The following is a 16,443-nucleotide window of genomic DNA, read 5'->3' on the forward strand; positions in this document are numbered from 1 at the left end:
TTGCTGTCCAAACATAAGCAGAAAGGCATCACTTGGACCATGAAACACCCAGAGCTTTTCTCCTCAAGTAAGGATTCGGGGATAGTAATTCCTCTTGTTTATATAGCGATGTGTGATGCTCAGGATTGCTTTTGGAGGGCTCAGAGCCTGTGCATTACAGGCTGCTGCTCCTCACATCCCTTGGTTTGTTCCAGGTGACTAGACTTGGAGGATTTTGTTTTAGTTTTGATTGTGCTTCAAGGCACCTCAAAGCAGATCAGGATCACAAGGATAAAAACTCTGTGTCCTCATTGGCTTGGAACTTCCTACTGGGATTAAAATTGGAAGGAGACAGCTCACCTGAAAGAAAATTCAGCTTCTCCTGTTGCTTGCAAAGATAAAGAATGTGGCTACACCAATGCATGACTTCAACCTGCACCAGGGGAACCTGTATCTTAGGGGTGGCTGCTCCTCACCTGCAGTGCTGATGAGTTAGCTTTGCACTCCCAGAGAGCAAGAATTTTTCCTGTCTGCACCCAAACATAGGCAAAGTTAGATGCCAGCAGTTCATGTGCAGAGGTTCAAGTGCCTGTGGGCTTTAATGAAGGCAAACAGAAGTGGGTACACACTGAACACTCCAAATGAAATATCTGGGAGAATGAACACAGGCTGCACTGAGCAGGACAGCAGTGCACAGCTTGCTGTCATCAGCTTCAACTACAGGGCAAAGCTTTGAGGGGGACAAATGCCTCATGTTTAAAGGCGAGCCAGGAGAAACATTCTGCGTGCAAAGAAAGGTCTTATGCCACCCACCATTTTTTGGGGATGACTAAGGCTCACCCATTCAGCAGTAAGCCCGTTTTCATTTGATGATCCAAGTTCCAAATTGGGCACAATAGCTAGAGTCAAGGAGCAGGAAAGAGCCTCCTGGCTACCAGCACTGCTCCAGGCTGATACAAGGTAGAGCCCCTGGCTGAGCAAGCCCCACTCAGAGGTCAACCCTTCTGGTCTCACCCCAAAACAGGGTAATACATCAGAATTCATTCTTCATTCTGATGTGAGCCTGAAAAACCTGTTGGTGTGAAGCACATGGAAGCAGCAGACAAGTTCAATACATCTGCAGTTTCCTAACCAGTGCTGTATCTTAAATAAAAACATTCTGCATCAAGAATAAATGTCTTCACTGACTTCAGACCAGCACATCTGGCCACCTTGGAAATGCTGCAGCAGCTTCTACAGGGCAAGCAACTCAATGCCCAAAGAGAGAAGAAATCAAAGCACCTCTGCTAGAGGTTGACTGAAGAAAAGGAGAGGTCAGCTTTAATATAGCTTGTGTTCCCACAGCATAAAATATCCATGAGGGTTGAGCACAATACAAGTCATCTCTGAACTGTGGGGTTCACACTGAGCATGTCCTCAGTTCAAGCATTAAATGGAAGGGTCATTAGTTAGTGTATTTAAACTAGTCTCATGTAAACATAACACTCCAGCCTCAGCTGGGCTTGTTTGCCTAGGTTAGATTAGAATGTTAGCTGCCAATTCACAGGAACTCCTATCCCTGTACCTTAAAGATATGGGTATTCCAGGGTGTTTGCTTCTTATCACCAGGTTTTAGTGGAAAATTTAATCCCATTAAGTACACAGCTTGAATTACTGAATCCTGGCGCGGTCAGACTTCTACACCCAAAACAGTGCCTTGGTACCAGAGAAGCTCAGGCTCACACTCAGAAATGTGGTTACACCAGAGCATGACTTCAACCTGCACCGAGGGAATCTGTGTCTTCGGGGTGGCTGTTCCTCACATGCAGTGCTGGTGAGTTATCCTTGCACTCCCAGAGAGCAAGAATTTTTCCTGTCTGCACCCAAACATAGGCAAAGTCAGATGCAGCACACAGCCATTGGTGAGTGCCAAGACAACTATTCAGGAGGAGCTGAGCTGCAGCCCCAAAATGGCCAACACAGACAACCCTGGGTAGCTCAGCTGAGACCCTTTGAGCACACAGCAAGGCAAAACTTGTCTTCCTGAGTGCTGCTCAGGGCAGGGAAGAGCATGCACAGGGAACACGACTAAGAGCAGCTGTGAACAGCTTCTACTCTCCATTACTTCATGTTCTGTGAGGTCAGGTAAGGGGGTAGGTGTTGAGGACAGATATAAATGCAGATGTTTTTCAGGAACAAGTAAGCTGGAGCAGCAGTTTGCTGCAGCCTTGCACACAGCAATAAGCAGCCACAGGAAGATGGAAGGCAAAGGTGCCACCCCTCAAAGCTGACCTAGGTTTCCAATGCCATAGGGCATGATCTGAGGTCAGCTACGAGTGTAAAAACAGCATCTCCAGGCTAGGCTGATAGCCATGATCTGGAAGGTTGACCATCCCAACCCACTTTCACAGTGAAAAAGTCAGTATGTTTGGAAAGCATTTTCAAACTTTATTTACAACTGTCACAGTGACAAAAATGTAGTTTGAAAAAAATGCTAGCTTCTCCCTGAGGCTCAAAAAAGAATTACAGAAATATAGAATGTTTATCATACAACAGGAGGAGTTTTACTGGAGTGCTTTGTTCTTTAGATACGCTCAACAACAAATAGAAATATACACAATACTTCCAAAAAAAGGATGCAGACAGAAATATGCAAGTCTTTAGGGCAGACAGCAGGTGTGAAGTCCAAGGATTGCCATCTCACTGCCGCCCACATGGTAATATCTTTGATACAGAGCTTTGACTTGGTGGTACAGATGGTAGAGACCAATAGAGAGTAACACTTAGAAATAAGACAACTGGCTGGTATGCAGGTGTACAAGCTCACTCCAGTATGACAGCAAGACTAGAACAAGTGTTACAGACACAACAGCTGAATCCATCGCTAGAGAAAATGGAATCACCACATCATGGCCATTTGGTGATCAACCATCCACCAAGGTGGGCAGGGAGAGTGTCTGACTGGGTCTGTGTGGCTGGACCAGAGGCCAGCTGCAGTGTAGGAACACTGAATTTCTCCTGCTTTGTGCTAACTCGTCTCCAAACTCCCATCCGTCCAAAAATAGTTTCACAGAGCTGATAAATTATTGCCATTATGTTGAAACACAAGCAAGACAAGACTAAAACAATCCTGCCAATATGTTAAAAGCAGTTCCCAAACCCCACCAGCGTTTAACTACTCATGAGGTATTAAAAATACAAATACACACATGTCCAAATAGATTTTAAAAATGGAACCAGTTATAAGCAAAGAGGGGGTGGCATTGGGATTATTATGGAAGTTTGGTTAAGGCCTTGACATTTCTTTTTCTCTTCCATGACCCCAAATTTGGTTTAGGTGGCAACTGCTCTCATCCTATCCCAAGACTGACTGGTTCCCAAGCTGGTCCCCAAAGCTGCAAGATCATCCCTTTCCAGGAAAGCAGCAGGTTACCCTGTCTGGCAGCAGATTGGCCTTTTCCTTGAGGCAGGATATGGTGAAGAGAGGACAAACCCAGACTTCACAAGCCAATCTGCACTTCATTAAAACAACCATGAATGTTTCATCCCCGCTAAGCAGGAATGCACCTTGTCTCAGGACACCCAGGCAAATCCTCTCCCAGTAGACCCCATCCTGCAAACCCCACTGGTGATCCACACTAAACTGGTGTTTCGTCTTTGGATGACCCCCGGGTCTGGCAGCCCTCCCTGCACTGAGGTGGCCCCGCAGTGCAAAGCTGGAGGAGAACCCCCCACCCCAGCCCTCTCAAGCCCACTGGCCAGCAAGTTCAGAGACACAAAACCCTACAATTTCAAGGACACCAAAACAAGGAGGAATAAATCTCCACCCTCGGGCCTGGGGCACAAGATGAGACCACCCACAGCAGCCTCAGAAGATAGGAGAGAAAACTTGGAGGCATTCAAACCTACATGAGCTCTTGCTGCAGACAGAAGCACCTTTTTACATCCGATGCACATCACCTCATGCTCACCACCTGCAAGATAAGCTAGGGCATCGCAGGAGAGATGACAAGCAGCAGCCTAAAGCTATCCTGCAAATACAGCAGCTCAGCATTGAAGAGTCTAAAGGCAAACAGGGGGAGAAAGTAACTTTGGGAAAAGTGGCTGGAAAACAGGCTCAACAGCGAGAGCAAGAAACCAGACTACTCCTATGGACGCTCACCTTACCCTAGGAGGTGCCGAACCAGGGAGAGCTACAGGCCCCTTGTCACTAGATCATTTAGCCGTGCTTCGCTATGGACACCCTTCCACCCCCCAACACACAAAATGGAAGCTGTAAGAAAGGCAAATCTGAGATATTTTGGCTCTCTTCTCATGCTTTTAGCCAGAGGCAGCTCCCAGCCAAATGCTGCCACCTCCAACCTTCCTCCCCTTTCCCAAGCTCCCCCCTCTAGCAGTCCTCGTGTGGTCACCCTCTGCCATGTGCTTGGAATTTCACTGCTGCCTCCGCCTCGGAAAAATACAGATAATGATCTCGAGAACAGCAAACATTTCTCTGCGTTACTTCCTTCCTTCCTCAGGAGGTCTGGTGACACCGAGGGCTTCAGTTCTCGATACAGAGAATACAAAAAAACTAAGATCTCGCAGGTGCAAAATTGAACTTGTCTTTTTAAAAAGACTTTCAAAGAAAGTGTGGCTCTTCCTTCAGAAGGGTGCAGTCCCTTGCCTTTCCTCAGATGCCATTTATTGCTCCTTGTTGTCCTTCTTTGCGTCTTCACAGTTTTCTTCCTCCTCTTCCTCATCCTCCTCCTGCACGAGGAACTCTTCGGGTGGCCATCTCAGCTCCCCGCTCTCCACGTCCCCCTCCGTGGGCTCCACCACGATGGAGGGCAGGCGGTCCTTCAGCTTACAGTACCGATCAAAGTCTGAGGGGTCAGGGAAGATCTGAAAGAGCCAAGGAACAGTCTGTGAGAGGGGCTGCACTCACACAGTCGAGACCAAATCCAAAACTCAGCTCGAGACATCTGGGTCCCCAGGGCAGACTAGTCTGGACACAGAGTCAACCACTGAGTGATGGGAATACTCTTGAACTTGCAAATAACCTTTTCAAGTCTCCAAGTAATGGAAATGAGCACTGCCCAAGAGGCTCCCGAAGCACGCGCTTTGCTTGAACAGTGCTCAGCAAATAGGTATCTGCCCTATTGGATATTTATCCAAATGCCTCGTGCTCCCCCCCCAGCCTCCTTTTGCATTAATGCTCTTGAGTCTGCACACAGAGCTATCTCGATCAGAGAATCTGAGATCTCATTTCCTGCTGCTGGTCAGGCTGCACATGATGAGAACAGGCTCGTTCTCCAGGCTCTGCTGCTGGGAGGCAGGAGGCTCATGGCAACCCAGGGCTACAGCAGCCCAGACCCTTGCAGCAAGGGCCTGTGTCTGGTATCACTCCAGGGCCACAGTGCCAGCCTGAAATATGTCAGCTGCATTTTAGAGATAATTCTGGCAGTATTCTGCACACTATAGAACCACACAGCAGCAGTGAACCTCAGCAGGACACTCATTTTATGGAAGGGCTGGGGACTGGACCATATTTCTTCAGGAACAGGGTACCTATGGCATAGCCAGCAGTTATGCACTGTATTTCTCATGCATTGAATACAAGGACTCCTTGATCTCCAGTCCCTCAAGGTGCACCTTATCCATTCCCTCCCACTCACTGCCTGTCACACGGATGCACAAGTTTGTGCAGTGCAGCAGCACCAGGGCCCACACCCACTGGCAGGGCCAGTGAGGCACACTTTTATCCTATTAGGAACTGAGGCACAGTGTGAGTCAAGGAAAAATACTGCTGGAGCAGTGTTAGCAGCAGCTTTGCGGGACTAGATTGCAATGTGAACAGAAAAAGTTGTGTTACTTGTGGGGGAACAGCTTCAAACATCAGCTTATCCAGGAGGGAACTGCTAGGTGATAAAATCTACTTGCTACATCAGATCTCCTGGTTAGTAGCCAGCAGATTAAACCACCACCACCTGCTATTTTAAACCATTTTATCAGAGTGCCCATTTCACATTAGAGTTGCATTTAAACACCCCAAAGAAGAAAATGGCAAAGTGCACTTTCCCCTTGAGGCTGTAGGCCAGGTGAGAAGTCATGTGGCTGTACTTTTCTTTGAACATCATCTGCATTCAAGTGAGTTGCAAGAGCATCCTTGCAGGGAGCAGCACTGCCAGCCTTGGCCTCAGTCTGAGAGCAAGATCTGATCTGCTTTGATCTTTGTGGTTCCAGTTACAAAAGCAGGCTCCCTATCCAGGAGCCCTGAGCATTAACCATGAAGCCTCATTCTCCTTGTGCCAATCATGTGGGTACCCACCACCTTAGGAAGCCCTGGCCACAAAAAGTTAAATAGCATCATATCAACTGCTCCTTCAGCCTAGCAACTATTAGCTACAGCATCACCTCCTTGGCAATGTTGCAGTCTTCTACTGTTCAGTCTCATTTCTCCTTCACACCCAAAGCTTTGTGGCAATCAGATTGAGAAAGCCATCAGGCTGCTACCTAATGCAAATTCAGGCAAGGTAACAGAAGGTAATGAACAAATCAGGGGCTGTTTGCACATGCTCATCTGGACCAAGGGACAATGGTGCAAGAGTCCAGCTCCCACCATACACATTTTACAGGTGCACAGGAGCAGCTGAGGCCCTTTGAACACAGACACATCAACCTGGGCATTGCAGTGTGTGCTACTTGCTATTAGTCACTCCCAGCACCAGTGAGACAGCAACTGTTTCCTGGAGCTTTGTGGCTTCTGCTTGGCCAAACAAAATCAGTTTCAGGCACACAGTGCATCACTGAAGGAGAGTCAGTGGCTCTTAAGCATCAAGTTATCTAAACCCAGGATAGGGGAAAAAATACCCTTGACATTACATGGTTTAGAAGGTTGCAATGGAAAAAAAAAGTGTGGTTCAAGAGGTTACATAAGCTGATAATCTCATGAAAATAGCCTCCTATGGAAGAAAAATAGCAGTATAATAATTAAACTAACCTTTGGCTGTTATTATTTTAAGCACATTAGGTCAAATTGGAGCTATTTCTTTGAAAATAGCCTGCCAGATTTTCTTTTTCCAGAAACTAAGCAGTAGTCATTTCCTTACCAACAAATATCCACAAAATGTGGTGTGCAGCTTTTTTAATAATAAAAAAAAAACCCTAGCACAATCTTATCTCAAACAGCTGCAGGACAGGCCGAACCCAAGAAGGTCAGGATTTTTTCCACTAAGTCATGCTTTTTAATCGTTGAGGCAGCATGAAGGGAGATGTTGCAACTGCATTTTGAAGGGGTGTGGACAGTCAATGGAAAAAATACAGAAAGGCAGATTTCCTCCAATGTGATGGGCAGGGTGACAGCAGGCCAAGCACAGGGGCCCAAGGAAAAAGGGTTTAAGACTAACTAACATCTGAGGAAGCCAAATGAGAAAGTTAACCCAACCAGCCTCCCCATTCCTCTTCACAGGAAAAGATAAGCAAGAACCAGCTCTCTGTCCAGCTCCAGTAGTGCCACACTACATTTGTTGGTTCCATAGGCCGAATCTGGTCGCACTCCAGATTTAGACAAAGGGGAGGAAAAAAACCTTCCTAACTTGCAGCAAGCTCCACACTGGGAATTGCAGCAGCTCAGCTCTGACCTGGGAGCCCTGCAATCTCAGGCACAGCAGCCAGGATAGGAATACCTGCTTCCAAGCCTTTCTGCTCACATTACCCTGCTCAGGAGTGTGGGAGGAAGGCTCTGCACCTCCCACCCCACAAAGAGGGCAACAGACATGAGCTAGCATCCCCCTCTTGATCATGACAGGGAGCCACCTTGCATGAGGGAGATGCCTTCCCTTGTCGGACCTGGTCACTTGATGGGGGACAAGTGACAACCAGCTGGTTGTGAATGGCTGCCTAAAAGCAAATTTAGCAGTAATTCAAAGGCATCTTCCACCCCTTCACCTGCATGATACAGCACAATGGGCTGCAACTGCTTCCACAGAGCCTGCCCTGTAGCTAAGCCCCAAATCCTAACCATGGAGAGACACATCCAACACCTCTAGATCCACAGAGGATATGTATGTTGCTTCTTACACTACTCAACACAGCTCCTTGCTAACAGCAAGACTGGTTTTTACAGGTCCCTCTGGATTTATGTCTGGGAATTGCTCTCCTCATGAACTTATCCAGATCACATACAAATTGACCAAACTCTTGCCTTGCAGCTGGAAAGGGCAGAGGAAAGCAGAACTTGAAACAAAAGCTTGAAATGATTTTAGGAAGATCATGTTTGCCTCTGTTTCAGATGATCTAGCTCTACTATCCTTGGATGAAGTCTTGGCAATAAGAACGGAAAGTTTTTATTGCCCTGGGGAGGCTCATACCCTCTCTCAGCATTCACAGGGATGGAGAAACACCAAAAGCAGGAGAGATGTCAGACAATTAAGAAGATTAGCTCAGCACTACCATAATCCAAGTGACACTTGTAAATTCAAAACAACTTCCACATGTGTACTCCATACCAACACCCATAGTTAAAATGCCTGTCTCCCCTCCCATGGGGCTGAAAACTATTTAAATTGTATTACAGAGAGACTAAAGCAATGACATCTTTCCAAATTAAGTTACTGGTTTGGGGGAAATCTTTGCTTCATTGTGGTAGCACTGTACAAGACTGCAAGGTCACACTGGGAGACATCCCATTTCAGGTACAGGATACACACCTGATGGACACATCACTCATCCTCCTTGGACTAAAGAGCTGAACTTTGTGCCTCCTCAGCAACATCATGCCAATATTCTGAATCCCAAATCAGCACTGAAGTTCCGAAAATAAAACTTTAGTGCCATTGAGTGGCACGGCAAGCTCATTTCAGGAAGCACTTCAGTCATCTCTCAGTGTCCTCTCTGAAGGACTTCTCCAGCTACAATGCATACATTTACTCACACAGTAGTCATGATTCAAGAACAAGCTCCAAGTATGTACACAGCAGCTGTGACTCAGGTTGATGAGCCACAACAACTCCCCACCACAGAAATACTGCCCTGTCTCAGGGCATGATGTCAGGGAAACTTCCTATATCTAACCATTTTCCCTCAGAGTAACAAGGCATCAAAGTAGGAAAAAACATGCTCTGAGGTGTCCCGATGAGCTGCTGTCCTCAGCTTGGATTTCAGTGGAACACTTGTGGCACAGCATAGCTGCACACGATTGCTTTTGTCTTTGTTTATCCCATATCCTGCTTCTGTCTTCAGTGAGGTCTCAGACCCTCGAACACACACTGACTCAACCTACTAATCTGGTCTAGCAGCCATGCTTGCTGTCACCAGCTTTTTGCAGCCTGGTCTCAAAACCTTCCACAGCAGCAAGCAGCACCTCTGAAGGACTTCCCCTGCACAAATCAAGGCTGCACAGACATGAAGCACCTGACAAGAAAACAATTAGAGAGGAAGTTCAATTTCCATTGAGGCAACAGCCTTTGGGCCAGTAACCTACTGGTAGTCTGGTTTAACTGGAGGGATCCAGCAGACAGCTCAAGCCCCTCAGTTCCCTGGGAAAGCCAGTGCTTTCCCAGTGCTGGTGAAGAGGTGTTGCCCTCACCAGAAATGACTTCCCCAACACAAAGCTTTTGGCACAGCCAGTGGATAGAGCCTTAAGCCTATTTACCCAGATTCAGCCACTCTGACGTGATTCCCAGCGAGCTGTGGCTGTGATTAACCTAGACAGATCCCAGCATGATGCGATCATGACTTTAAAGAGCTCAAGCTCCCCATGACAACCAAACCTCAGCTGATGGCATGAGGCAAGCTCAGCCTCTGCAGGCCAGTCTCCTACACAAGAGCCTAAAGGACCAGCAAGTCACCCACCAGCCAGCCTGCAGCAAAGCAGCACACTCAACTCAGGACACTGCCTTTGCTCACAACACACACTTCAGGCATTAAAGCATTTTCAGTTGTGCTCATACCCTGCTCCACTTCCAAGAAGCAAGATAGGATTCTGGTCAAGGCACTGTTTTGACAACAGCTTCACAAAATGATTAATTCAGCCTCAGTTTCAGTGGCATTGTTCGTGCCACTGGAAGACAGCACAGAGGACAAGCTGGCAGGGTGCTGATGAGGCTCTTTAAAGAACGGGTATTTCTAGGGCTGGGAAACAGCAAACAGTGCATTAGCTCTGGCTGGCAGCAGGAACAGCCTAGCTTGCTGGACACTGCCAGGCAGGAAGCGCATGAAGCCTTCCATTGCCATATCTGTTTGTGGCAGGGGCAACTTGAGCCATCAGCTGCATTTCTATGAGTTTTTTGTTTAGTAAGTCCCATGGGAATTATGGGACATCTATTAAAGATCCAGAAATAGCTTCTCACTGCAGGCATAAGACCCAGCATGACATCATCTCTTCAGTCACATCTTCTGTTTTGTCTATGCTGCCCTGTTCTGAGACTCATGCCCCAAATTCACCATTCACTTGTGCTTAGACCCTTGAAAAATCTGTTGGCTGAACCATCTTCAGGGGGATCAGACAGCAGCTTGCTGTCACAAATACAGTAATAAAAGCCATCTTACAGAGGATGATTTTGAAGCTAGCACACTGGCTTACAAGTATTTTGCATATTAACTGGAAAAAAGGCAATCCTTATGATGAGAAACTATGTTTGCCTTAAGTCTATAGAGGCAACTCGGTTAAAACTGGTATTCCTTCTGCAGTCTGAGTTTTCACACTATTGAGCAGTGATGACCAACCCAGCAAAGGGCACAGTGCTTCACCAGGGAGGAGACTGCAGACCTGCAGCTGATGTCTAGGACAGACAGACACCCCAGTGGGTGGAAGATACAGCAGAAAAAAAGTCAACAACCCAAGTTCCTTTCATAACCACCGAGACAGAGAGGAGCCAAGAAGTTCAGTGAACTCCACAAGACAGGGGAATCAGATTGCTGAAGTTTATACTCAGGGTACGAGCTTGCTTCCTCAGTTTACTTCCAAGTAAAAGCTAAACGACTTTAAACAGTTCTCTTGGTAGGACAAGTCTGTCTGCAGCAGGTACTGATGTGCTCCAGAATTCCAGCAGTGCTGCTGGGCAGCAACACTTCCTCTGGAACAGGCAGTTTTATGCCTGCCTCTGGTGGCAGAAGTAGCCCTCAGTCTCACAGGCAGCATCCTACAGACCAACTCCCAGGCAATCCCTGCTCTACACAGCTTGAAGGGGAAAATTTTGAACCCTAGTTTGAGGCCATTTCTGTAGTAAAATAAATTCAAATTCCACTAAAGGAACAAAACAAAATTTTGAAGCTAAAAGCTTGAATCTGGCTCCACTTATTTTTTGCCTCTCATAGCCAGCCAAGGGCTATTACACTGTGACTGCCTGACTCTGCAGATGAGTGGAGGAAGATGCTGCAGCTTAGAACAACAAGCCCCAGTGTAGGAGCTGTCATGCTCCATTAGCCCCGTCTGGTTTTAAGTTATTGCACTACAGCTCTCAGACAAGCATACAATTTTCCATGTACCAAACTCTCTCCATCAGCAAGATGAGGCACAAAGTGCCAAAGTCTGAGGTAGAAAAAAAGTTCACAGTGCTATTTGCATTAGATTTGCCCTTGTTGGTCTCATTTGAGTTTTCAACCCTCTAAGGATGCTTTCAACTTACCTTGACTTACACTGTGATATTCTCAGCCTAGCAGCCAGAGAAGGCAGGATCCTGCTTCCCAATCCTCTTTACACTAACCTGATTTAGAGGTAGACCTCATACACAGCCCACACACTGCTAGTGCCATAAGAGTTTTCCATTTTAACTCCCCTACTCTTGCTGCCATCACTCTTCATCACATCAAAGTGAAGTTCCTGGCAGTTATTTGACAAAATTATCTACAACTAGGCCACTAAAGAGAATAGATCTAGGATGCAAAAGCCCTGCACAGATATGAGTCCTCAGCTTTTATGACTCACATGTTCAGGTGATCCACTCAAAACCAAACAGTCCTGCTCCCCAGTTGACCCAAGCAGACTTATCAAGGTCATTAGCACCTGGGGAAGAACCTCACTGAAGTGATCATTAGAACAAGCAGGGCACCTAGATTCTGCCTCTCCCTGGGAATTTGGATGGGTAAATAGAAGCATTTGACCTGACTGGGTTAAGCCTTTTCATAAGGTTACCCATAAAGACATCCCATGCAGGTTACTTTGATTGCTTCACATTTAACAACTGTCATTCCCCCTGCACTCTGTCTTTAAGAGAGGAAAGAGAGGCCCCTATACTCCCCACTAACTAAGTACTGAAGCACAGCTATAAATCAAACAACTTGCATTATCCAGAGCCAGAATCCTGACTAAAAAAATGAATTGCATCCCCTTTTCCTCTACATAGCTATGGCTTCTGCTGGAGGCCTCAGCAGTGGCCCAAAGTTCAGTCGATTTCATGCTCCAGTGCACCGCTGGTGCCTTGTAGTTCCCTTTTCAGACACAAATATGTAAGCATACAGCACCTCATCTGAATGCATACTTGGAGCAAGTGCCTCTGTGCAGGTTGTGTAACATCTGCAAAGGATGAAGCCTGCATCTGGATCTGCCGGTGAGAGTCACCCGATGCACAGAGCAGATGCAAATCATCTGCCAGCATTCAGCATCTGAGCTCATCAATGAGTCTCTCCTGGAAGTGAGGAAAACCACGGAGCTGGGAAGCTAAGGCGCCTAACTCGTGCTTTGATTAACTACAGGCTAGGAAATGAAAGGGATATCAAGACTAAAGGATTAAGGCTCAGTCTGAAGACTATTTCTTCACCCCAGCCACTGACCTAGAGATTAATACCTAACTACATTGTTCAGAAGTTTCAGAATGAATGCAACTTGCACCTCCAGGTACCGATATCACCAGTGACATTTCATGGCTCATTTAGGCTGTGTCTGGCCTCACTATTTTACACAGGACTGCTAACCCTCTCAAATAGGCACATCAGTCAGGAAAACTAAGAACTAGGTCCAAAAGATGTGGATGCCATATAAACAGCATCCTCCCGCTCTCAGAGTATCAGCTGTATTCTGTGTCACAAAGATGCTAAGAGCCCTCTCAGCCCAGTGAGTGGCATGAATCCTCCTTTAACCCATCTCCCACTGAGCCCTGGCAATGCTGAATGAGTGGGGGCTCGGTCACTTCAAAACAAGCGAATCCTGCCAATCCACACTGATAGCGAGTGGTATTTTAGACAATCATCTCCTGCCAAGCAAACATTCCAGTCTGTTGACTAGTTCTCACTACTGCAAGACCTGCTATTAGGTCAGGCTATGGAAAGGTACGTTAGACCAAGCTTACAGTCTAGTCCAGGCAATTCCACACGGGATTAGTGTCTCAACTGCCAGCGAAACCCTTACCTGATACGACAGCCCATCCTTGCGGGGGCTTAGTCCGATCTCATCCATGGCTGGGGTGTTCATCATCACTTCAGTCATTTCAGCGGATCTCAGATAATCAGAGCTAGAGACAAAAGACAGCATTCCAGTGATCTGAGGGGCTCCGGCAGGACTGAGCACAATTCAAGCAGCGAAGCGAGCAGCAGAGGCTGCTGGCAGTCTATTTCTGGTCCCTTCCTTCCTGCCCCCCCTTGGAAGGCAGCGGAAAAAGCTCAGTACCTCGTAAGCCAGAGCTACAGCCAGTGCCCCGGGAGCACCTCCCCGGCTGTCCCCCCCAAGAGCCCCGCTCAAGCACACCCGCGGACGCTCCGGCAGCAGCGCTTCGCTTTTAACTCCGCTTCCTCCAGCTCTGCCCCGCGGGGACTGGAGGAAGTAACAAAACCACAGTAAATAAAGTGCGAGCGCGGGGCTTTTGGTTTTTCTTTCCCCCCCCTTTTTTTTTTTTTTTTCATTTCTCAAGCCGGTGTGTTTTAAATCCCACTGACTTATTTTACAACCTCGGGGGCTTCCACGCCAGCGGAGCGCGCGGCGCCAATTCCAGCTCGGCTTTTTCACCCTTAATGGCATTTCCAGCGGCAAAAAGTGAAGCGAAGTCCCTCCCGCAGCTCGCGGTCGGGCGCTGCGGCTCATCCATCCCGCTACCGCCCGGCCCGCACCGCCCGCCGCCAACGGCCTCCGTCCCCGGCCCGCTCGCCGTCCCGCTGCCCCGCCTGCGCCCGGGGCACGGGGCAGTTAAACGGGCTCGGCCTCAAGCGCCCCCCGGCCCCGGCAGCGCCCCGCGAAGGCAGAGCGCCATCTCCCCGCCCGCCCCCCGCGGGAAGCGCCCACTCACCAGGGCAGGGGACACAGCACAGACATGAAGTCGCAGCAGAGGCTGCCCCGGGCGGGGGGGTGGCGGGAGGGGCACCCAGGCACTGCGGGACGGGGTGGGACGATGCGCGGCGCTGCCCAGGACAAACCGAACCCCCTAACACCTCGGCCGCCTCCTCCCGTCTGAGCCCCGCGCCGGCCGCCGCACCGCCTTAAATAGCCCCGGGGGGCGTGGTCCGGACCAGCCCCGCCCATCCGCCTGACGTCAACTTTTTCATGAATGGCTTCGGCGCGCGCCGCCTGCGGGGGGAGGTGTGGGGTGTGTGTCCGTCTGTCCGTCCGTCTGTCTGTCCGTCTGTCTGTCCGTCTGTCTGTCCGTCTGTCTGTCCGTCTGTCTGTCCGTCTGTCCTAGTGAGCGGGTGGCGACAGCGACAGCCACCCCGTCCCGGGCGCTCCCAGCGCAGGGAGGTGTGTTCTCGGCCCCGGGCCGAGGTGGGGTGCGGCCCCCGCTCTGTTGCCGGCCGCAGAGGGACGCATCGGCGGTACCTCGAGCATCACCGGGGCTGGGGCTGGGTGTCACGGAGCGGGTCTCAAAGCCTACCCCTTCATGGCGGTGATGGCGAGGGCTGGCCGGGGACACGGCCAGGGACGGCACGTGCCGGAGAAGCGGCCGGCCAGCCCCCCTCCTGCCAGTACCTTCCGTGCCCCCGCCTCTGGCTGGAGTAAAAGCTGAGTGAGCAGCTTCAAGGGGCCGAGCTATATTTAGCAAAACAATGTGAATCAATGACGGGAAGGCGCAGGAGGAGAGGGAGAGGCAAATGCATTCGCTGCCTGGGCAGCGTGAGCACCGTGGGCAGTGTGGGTGAAGCAAGTTCCCTGCATTCCTCTCCCAACATGAAACTTCTGGAAGGCAAAGTGCATCTTTGGGCAAAAGGCTTGGGCACCCCAAACTCAGCTCGGCTCCTGACTTCGTGCATCTGTTTGCTTGTGTTCGTGCAGCCTGAAGAACGGGCTGTGCCCCGAGGCACATGCCTGCAGGGCAGGGCTCTTGGCCACGGGATGGGCCAGGCTCTCCGGGGCTGCTGAGAGATGCTCAGGGCTTTTGGGGACAGTTCCCCCCTCTGTTTACTTTCCCAGGGAGCAATATCTTGCCGTATGCTGACAGGTGAAGTTTATTGCCAGGGCTGTTTGGATTCCACCTGTTGCTCCATGCTGCTGCTCAGACTTTGCCAACACGGTGGATAACCAAGCACACATTTACAAATATTTCTCGTGTTTCCTTCAAACACAGAACACACAGCTGCTGCCGTGCTTCACACATGTGTCTATGCACGGGCAAATACACTCTATTTGCCCCATTTTTTAAGTGCTAAAAAAGCACAAGTTCAGTGTGTCTGAAGAGAAGCTTTGCCCTCAGCTCCACTCAGCTACCTTCCAGACTGTGTATAAATGCGTACATACAGACGTGCATGCGTTTCCTCAGACCGGATAATTTAATCTTCTTAGATTCATATTATATAATGTGAGCGTATGTGGGTGTTTCACATCAGGCTCCAGCAAGCTGCTGCTTTGTTCCACATTAAAATGAATCACAAGGAGTCAATCGAGCCCCTGCCAGCGTGTGGAAATTCAGGCGGGTGCAAGTGAGCTCCCTGCAAAGGGCCACCAGTCGCCTTCCACAAGGTTATGAGAGGGAGGCAGCAGAGGGGAATCAGTGCACACAGTCCCTTTGCCCTCCTCGAGCCTCCTGACAAGGAGGTTTGGAGGCAGGGAGAGCTGTAAGAGGACAACTAAGTCTCCAAATTGCTGGGGAAACAGCTTCCCTCTCTTTTTTCTGGTCTGTCCACCCAGACCCCCTCTCCCTGCTGCATCCTCTGGGACACACATGTTCACATTGATTGTCTTTGCTGATCTCTGTACTAAGAGAACACAAAGCCTTGACTAATAAAATGCTTTTTTGATGCTGAAGGCCCAGGTCAGTACCTGGTGGCATGTGCAGGGGCTGGGAGACCACTCTGGGAGAAGGAGAGAGACAGGGTGCTGCTTCAGTCAAGTCTCTTGAAATTAACTTTACAGTCTGCCCCAAGTGCTTTCATCTCCCACCATGTCCAGCTGTAATGTGTGACATGAGATGGGGCCAATAGCTCAATTCCCTGGGATGTTTCATCTGAAGCAACCCTGCCTGTGTCCATCAAACATATACACACCTGCTATGAATCTCATGTTGGTGTCTGTACAAAATAAAAGCTAATGAAAAAGCCGCATGCCCCCCAGTCCCTCTTGCACCAGGCACACTGATTTGTCTCTCT

At 49.0% G+C, this 16,443-nt stretch overlaps 1 protein-coding gene across 1 annotated transcript; it reads right to left on the reverse strand.

The window, feature by feature from the left end:
* Positions 1 to 2,385: 2,385 nt before the first annotated feature.
* LBH (LBH regulator of WNT signaling pathway) lies at positions 2,386 to 14,404 on the reverse strand. The gene is made up of 3 exons (XM_066316317.1): positions 14,157 to 14,404; positions 13,286 to 13,388; positions 2,386 to 4,842 (listed from the first exon to the last, which is right to left on the reverse strand). The coding sequence occupies exons 1-3, from the start codon at positions 14,387 to 14,389 to the stop codon at positions 4,642 to 4,644; spliced, it is 537 nt and encodes a 178-aa protein (XP_066172414.1). The 5' UTR covers positions 14,390 to 14,404; the 3' UTR covers positions 2,386 to 4,641.
* Positions 14,405 to 16,443: the final 2,039 nt, after the last annotated feature.

Source organism: Sylvia atricapilla, chromosome 3 (assembly GCF_009819655.1).
Source record: "Sylvia atricapilla isolate bSylAtr1 chromosome 3, bSylAtr1.pri, whole genome shotgun sequence".
NCBI lineage: Eukaryota > Metazoa > Chordata > Aves > Passeriformes > Sylviidae > Sylvia > Sylvia atricapilla.